General features: G+C 60.4%; 1 protein-coding gene across 4 annotated transcripts in view; it reads right to left on the reverse strand.

The window, feature by feature from the left end:
- Positions 1 to 924: 924 nt before the first annotated feature.
- Positions 925 to 7520, reverse strand: part of LOC127749827 (solute carrier organic anion transporter family member 74D-like) — a 32615-nt gene continuing 26019 nt past the window's right edge. Inside the window, exons 1-2 of one of the 4 annotated variants that reach the window (XM_052269629.1) lie at positions 2210 to 2368; positions 925 to 1191 (exon numbers count right to left, since the gene is read on the reverse strand). In XM_052269629.1, the coding sequence (XP_052125589.1) occupies positions 945 to 1190 (246 nt within the window). In that variant the 5' untranslated portion in view covers position 1191; positions 2210 to 2368 and the 3' untranslated portion in view covers positions 925 to 944. Of the gene's footprint in view, positions 1195 to 2209; positions 2369 to 7520 lie in introns of those variants that run through there. The other 3 variants (XM_052269628.1, XM_052269627.1, XM_052269626.1) reach the window with 3 other exon arrangements.

Consider the following 7520-nt stretch of genomic DNA (forward strand, 5'->3'; position numbering starts at 1 on the left):
CCCCCACCCCGCACCCCTCTGGAACTTCTCACCTCGCCGTTCACCCCTTTCCTCTCGGCACGTCGCACTGACCGGGGCCGGGTCAAGGTTTGGGAGAGCATAGAAAACCTCTCTCCCGCTGCCTGGAGGCGCCCCCGGTACCCGGGTGGACTGTACTGTACTGTACACCTCGTGACGGTGTGCCCCCCCCCCCCCACTCCCTCACGGCCCTTGCGCCTTAATTCGCGTTCCGCAGCCCCGGGGGTCTTTAAGAGCGGCCCTCGCCGCCCCCCGCGGCGGGCCGGGTGGCCGTCCGTCCCAGGGCCCGGGCCCGGGCGGGACAAGACAGGGGGCCGCCACCGCGTGCCACAGGCGTGCCACAAGGCGTGCCACAAGGCGTGCCGCAGGCGTGCCGTGCCGGGCACCGAGCCGCGGCCACATGCTGCTCCCCGTCCGGATTAAGGATTCACCCTCATAGAACATTCATGGCCAGCGTGCCGAGGGGTCCGGCACGGCACGGCCCCGCACAGTGGCACTCCTCATGGCAGGCCGTGTCAATGTCGCGTGCGGGCCGTGTGCGTGGCATGTCATGTGCGTGCCGTGCGTGTGCCGTGCGTGTGCCGTGTGCGTGCCGTGTGCGTGTCGTGTGCGTGCAGTGTGCGTGTCGTGTGCGTGCAGTGTGCGTGCCACGTGCGCAACGGGCGTGCGCGCGCAACTTGAACAAGTGCACAGAGGGGCGGGTGTTTATTTGCAGTAGGGGTATTCACGACGTCGCACCTGTGGCCGCAATTTAATGAGAGGGGCAAGAGAGGGCTGGGCTTGGGCTACGGCCCGCACTCAGAAACGGGCACCATAGAATGGTTAAATGTTTCGTCGGAGTCCACGTTAGTTGCAAGTTTCCCTCTGTACGCATGCCAGAAATTGGTAATGTAGCAGCTGTTGGGGTCCTGCGCGCCGAGCGGCGTCTACTCACCCGTGGTCCTGCTGGAGATCTTGAACCTCTTCTCGATGGTGGTGAGCGTCGCGACGAAGTAGACGTACGCCATGGCCTGCACGGTGCCCAGCAGGCCGTACACGATGAGGAACGTCCTCGACGTGGCGAAGGGGCGCAGGAAGCGGGGCCGCCACCCCCTCAGGCCGCACATGTTGTCCTCGGGGATCTCGTCGGCCAGCTCCCCCGCCGTTCTGCTCCCGTCCTTCTCCATGACCATCCTGCTGGTGGGAAAGAAAGAGAAAATTAAATGCAAGGTTGAAGGCAGCAGGTTGCAGTCGGGTAACCCGGAACCACCGGGGTCTCCATCCCCAATAGAGATGGGGTGGCGACAAATGTTATCTCCTGACGGCCGATTGGCTGCCATGTGGGCGGTGCTCGCTGTGGCCGATGCGTGGCGTGGCGGGGTGGGATGGGGCGGGGTGGGGCGGTCGGGATCGAGAGGCACAGAACTCCTTCAGGATCAAGTCAGATCAAGAGCAGCGAGCTTCATATCTGCCCTTGGGGAGCCCGGCGGGAAAATACGGGGCGAGGTGGGGGCGATGCAAGGGGAAGGGAGCTCTAGTCTCTGGCGCTGGATGAGTGTCACGAACTGCCGCCCCCCATCCCCCGCAAGGCACCGCCACTGGCGCCCCCGCCCCCGGCGCCGCCCCCGACGCAGAGCCCCTCCGCCAGGCCCGACACGTCCGCCAGGGGTATGAAAGGCAGCTTAAGGTGGGATATGCCCCTCATCCCGGGGAGATAGGTTGCGGTCTGCAGGGCCTTGTGGCTTGGGCCCGACCCCACCCCAACCCACCCCACCCCGCTCTGAGCTGGAGGGCGGGCGCGCCGAGCACGCCGAGAACACCCTGCAGGCGGACTAGCTTGAGACCCGACGCGACTCCGCTATGGACGGTGTTGTGTGTACACGGTGATGAAAATAGACAACGGGGATTTTGTTCGCACCCGGCCGCGACACACTAACTACCTTCCTCTCTTTTCCAACCACGTCGTCCACTATGTCTTTCTCTCCCGAACCGCCGGCTGCTTCAGGTAGAGAGCACGGCAGCCCAGCGCACTGTGTGCGGATACGTGGAGATGTTCCCCCCACCCGGCCTCCAAAGAAGCCACTCTCCTTGACCGCGAGATGTCACTCCGCGCGGCGCCTCTGCGGTGGTGGGGCTCTGGAGGTGGCGGGTCGCGGGTCGCGCGGCGGGTCGAGGGGGTCGCAAGGGTCCAGCGGCCCCACTGCCTGCTTACGGCCCACGATGAGGAGCTCAGCTGACGTAATCCCGTATGCAGCACGCTGCCACCGACGCACCCGAGGTGGCGCGGGGGAGGGACACTCTAACAAAAATTGGAAGCAGGGAAGTCCCTCTCCTCTGAGCTCTGCGAGGTACTGATCGAGCTCGGCCTCACCACCGCCGGTTTGCGTCTGTGTCTGCGGCCACACTGCGTCGACGGCGGCCTCTCCTCTCCACGGTGCTCTCCCGCCTGTGCCCACGAGTGGACCCGACGTGGGGCTTACGTAAAGGTCCTCGATGACGGGATCCTGGGGGGCGGCGGGAAGAGGAGGAGGGAGAGGGCATCACAGTGGCTAAGTACAGGCCCGGCGCCCGGCGCAGCGTTTTTGTTCCGGCCGGGCGGACAGCGGCTTCCGTTCCGACAGGGCCATTCTGCCATTCATCCTCGGGGCATTCATTCATTCAGTCATTCAGCCGACGTTGCTCCTGGCCCTCGCCCTTTAGGCCCTAGGAGGCCCTATAGGCCCTAGGCGGCCCTATAGGCCTCCTCCCGGTTCGCATCCCGAGCCTCCGTTCAGGGTACGCACCCCCCCCCCCCCCCCGCGGGCTTTCTAAAGCCGAATAGTGGCCACTAATCTGTTCTTATCTCAGACCACTGCGACGTGGTTAGTCGATCTAATACTCGATGCACGTGTGCGAAGTCCGCAAGCTGCTGCGTCTGTGTATATGTGGGTGTGAGAGAGACGACCTGCTACGCGTGTAGTTCGCCCGCCCCTTTACACGAAACGCATTGAAAACGCTTCGCCGCCCGCCGATTGGCGGCTGAATGGCCGAGCGGCCGAGCCCGAGCCCCGAGGAGCACGTCCAGTCCATACGCACGCCGAAGCCGAGGCCTCCGCGGGCTGTCGGCCAAGACGCCACGCGGCGCCTCGCCGGACACGCCCCTATTCAGTTGCGTTTGCGCCGCTTCGCGCCCTTTATCTCTTTTCCCATTCCATTATGGCCTGTTCGATACGAGCAGGCGCCGCCCCGCCCCGCCCCGCCCCGCCCCGCTGGACGCGCTCCGCGGCGCCGTCGATGAAATCTACGGTCATTTCATTGTGACTTGATAATGTGTGTGTTTGCGCTTGTCGTTTTGGGCGGGTTTGTCCCCCTTCCCCTTCCGCCCGCCGCTCGTTCGGGAGGTTTGGCTCGTGCTTGTCGCACTTTGGGCGTACAAAGGAGCACCGCCGCGACACGCGTGGAGGGTGTGGGGGCGGCAGGCGGGGCGGAGCGGTGCGGAGCGGGGGGCAAATGGGGCGAAAATTGGAACGGCGGAGGGAAAACGGAATTGTCGGGGGTTGGGGAGGGTGGAGAGGGCGAGCGAGGTTGGTTCGGCGTCCATGGAATCGTGACGGACTCGCGGTGGACAGACGGGCCGACAACCACCTAGCGCCTGCCTGCACACACACACGACAGCACACCCCACCGGGCGTTCAAGGGGCGCCAAATAATAAATTATCGTACTGCTGCCAAAAAAGGTAAAACGAAAAGTGCCCCGTACCTAGAGCAGAAACTGACTGACAATGTTAAGCAATGATATGTGAATTGTTTTTGTATAAGAACATCTTACACATTGTATCAGAATAGGTTTCTCCTTTTTTCTGGGTCAAAAGCATGCGGACCGAAATAGATTTAGGTCGGCGACTTTGCGTACGCCTGCAAAATAGCATATGCGAAAATATCCTAGTTCAATACAGAAAGATGGAGGGGGGAGGGTGTCAGTATGAAAAAGAGACTTCGGGGTATTTCCCCCTGACTTGGCTGCAGAGTGAGGGTAGATCCCTTTGAATGTGCCAGTGAGAGTGACTTTCGGGTTGAGAGAGAAGATAGAGAGCGAGCGAGCGAGAGGGAGAGAGAGAAGGAGTGAGAGAGGGGGGAGGGGAGGTGCGAGGAAACGGTCGCGGTATTGTCACACTTTCTTCCAACTCCCTCTTCCCTCCCCTCCCCAACCTTCCCCGCTCGCGAGTGCGTGTGTGCGTGTGCCTTGCCTGTGTGTCAGAGGCATTCACATCACAACGAAGTCTCCCTCGAGCAAAAGAGGGAACGAGCCGTGACAATCCACACCGCGCCACCGGAAATTTCCGGAACGGTTGGAGCTCGTGGGTGGCGCGGGCGCGAGGAGTGCGCGGAGGGCCGTGGCGCCCGAAACGAATGCGATGTACTTGTGCCTCGTTAGGGTTACGAACGCGACCGTGTGTGACAAGTGACGAAGTGACGAGCAGTTAAACTTGTCGACGGAATTGCGCAGAGTTTACAATGAATGTCAAATTACTGTAATGTGTGTAGTAAGGACAAGAGGGACAAGTAGTGACCAACGAGTAGGAGAAGTAGAGGAAAAGGGGAGGGGGAGGGGGATCTAGGAGAGAGACAGATACAAAAGAGAGGGGAAATAAAAACAGAACAGGCTTTGAGCGAGAAGACGACAAGGAGAAGAGAACTAGATACGACGAGGTGATGGTGATGCACTGTGTGCACCGTTACCGCTATCTATGCACAGGCCACTGCCTGTCGGCCCGCGGGGCGTGGCGGGGCGTGGCGGGGCGTGGCGGGGTCGGCGCGGGAACCACATTCAATTCATTAGCGCTGCCCCCACCACCACCACCGTCCCAAATGCCGCGGCCCACTCCGCGCTGTCGGGCTCTCTCATGCCACACCAGATTGCAGCCGATCGTAGCGTCGGGCGGACGCGAGCCATCACATAATTATGGGGGAAATAATTTCATCAAAATGGAAGAAAAAATCGAACTTGTAGCACATCACCGCCCTGCATTGCCTCACGCCACCTCTGTGACGGACTGCGCGCACGACAAGACACACCTCCACACCCGGGCCGGGGTAAAACAGTAATGGGACACCCACCTCAATATGTATGCCGTCGGCAGCGGCGCCGGGGAGAGTCTCACGACATGCACGGAGGCAAGGAGGGCTCTTCAACAGCCAAGTTCGTTGTGATTTTGGAGGAAAGTTGGAAAGAAGTTGGGAGTTTTTGAGGGACGGTGTTGGTGAGCGGGAGGAGGAGGGCGACCAATCCTTACCAGGGCGACAACCTGGCCACCGCCACGGGCACGGGGGACACGACGCTTGGTGCAGCCGGGCGTGGCCGCCTCCCGCTGCAGGCAGGGCATGCAGGGCGGCGCCGAGGCAGTTCCGCCCGCAGTATCACATGACGAGACCCGCAAGGAGCAGGAGCACCGGCGTGGCGTGGCGTGGCGCGGCGTGGCGCGGAGAGGTGAGTGACATGGGCGGTCACGGCCCGCGCACGCCGCCGCGCCCCGGAGCACGCACGCACGCACGTATCGCCCCACCCCCCTCCGAGTGCACTGCACTGCTCCATTGTGCAGTAGGCCAGTCTCACTGCCGCCGTCCTCTCATATCAACGACAGGCTACTTAACATGGTAACAGGGTAGTGTGGCATTGTTTTCAACGGGCAAAAAAAAATGAACATGTAAAAAATTCATTTTATTCAACAACAAAAGTTAAGGATGGAAAAGTTGTTCTGGACGTTAACTGCTGAGAGTGGTAGTAATGTTTACGTGCAAAGAAAAATTATCATAAGGATTTTCTTCATACGTTTGGTGCAAGGTTTTCCCGTAAACAATGAGGCGACCCAACGCACTAGCCTCTGTAAACACTAAGTAGTGTTTTACAGCTGCAAAAAAAAAAGAGTAAAAAAGTTAAGACGAAAAGAAATTAATTCTTTTACGTCCAAATTATGGTCTTAGCGGAGGTAGGGGCGGCGGGGGCGGCCAGCGGTTGCAGGGCACCCATTGTCCTCTCTGTGTTTATCCTCTCGATATCATTTTTTTCTCCCCGCGATATGGCGCTGGATTAACGCGTCCATTGTGCCCCGTGCAGCGACACGTGCCCTCACACACGCTCTTGATAAGCGGCGCTGTGACGGTGCATTTCGCACTGCGAGGCGAGCCTTTCGCACGGCCGCCGTCTGGCCGATAGAGAGAGGGAGAAGGAAGCAGTAAACACTTGAGAACGACACGGGGTAGACGGCGGCAGTGGCGGCGGCCACGCACTCGAGTGCTCCTCCTCTACCGCGAGGTGCGCTCCGCGGCCGGCAGCCGGTCGTCAAGGACGTAATGCCGCACCCCAGCATTCACGCCGTCGCTAACGCCAGTCAAAGTCCTTTTGAAACCCGAAAGACATGGACGCGTTCTTGGAGGCCGTTGGCGGTGACCTGCCCGCCGACGTCGCGACCGCCCTCCTGGGGGAGGACTACTTCACGGCTGCTTCCGTCGCGTGCCTGGCGAACTTCGCGCTCGCGCACGACATCGACGAGGAGGTGCTTCTGGCGGCCTTGCGCGACAGTCCGGCGGTGTGCACCGAGGACCACCAGGAGTACCTCCGGAGCTTGTTCGCCCTTGTGAACTGTGACGGTGTGTCTCGTGTGGAGGAGAGACTCGAGGAGGAGGTGACCACCATCGTCGAACCGCCATCCTCCACAGGGCTATCCTCCGAGTGCCCGGTGCCGTCGGGGTTGGAGACCGCGGCGGCGCCGTCCACGCCATCGCGTACCACCGTCACCACCTCCACGCCGCCGCGGCCAACCACCCCGACGCCCACTGGATCGCCGCGGTTGTCAACGGCATTCTCGCCTGAAGTACCCTCGGAGGACCCTCCGGCCGTCGTCACCGTCCACGCGGACCATGGGGAACCGTCGCCAACCCGCACACCACCCCGTCCGCAACCACTGCCGCAGCTGCCGTTTCTAAAGAACAAGAACCAAGAGTACGTGGCCGACGTCATGGGCCACACGTACTGCCGGCGGCTCGCGGACGCGCCCGACGAGGACTACGCCGAGCACCGACTGGCATGGTCCTCTCTACTGAGTTATTTGGGACACCACCCGAGAGAGTGGCCAGAGGAGGTGAAGGAGGCGATGAGAGCGGAGTGCGACAACGACAAGGCAAGGGTCGTGCTCGCATCCTTCACCTTCCAAAACAATGTGCCGTTGCGTATCCTTTTGCGGTGGCTCAAATCCCGGGTGGATTATCCCGCTACATTGAGCTGCTGCGAAAGGATGGGACAATTCTATGAAATGTGGGGTAGGGAGGATGAAAAGGGGTACAAGTACAGGAAACAAAGGTTTGCCTACGACTTGGGCCAGGGGCGAGTTTTGGATTTGAACAAGAATGAGCGGAGCCACTAAGTTAAGCTGTAAAATATTAAATTGTTCATAAAAGTAAATTGTAAATACCATTGAAGTTTTAGTAACGTTGTCAAGTTTTACTTAAAATTCTGTTCTTTTCCTTAGTTTTAACTAGCTCAATTG

This window comes from Frankliniella occidentalis, unplaced genomic scaffold (assembly GCF_000697945.3).
Source record: "Frankliniella occidentalis isolate FOCC.00 unplaced genomic scaffold, Focc_3.1 Scaffold97, whole genome shotgun sequence".
NCBI lineage: Eukaryota > Metazoa > Arthropoda > Insecta > Thysanoptera > Thripidae > Frankliniella > Frankliniella occidentalis.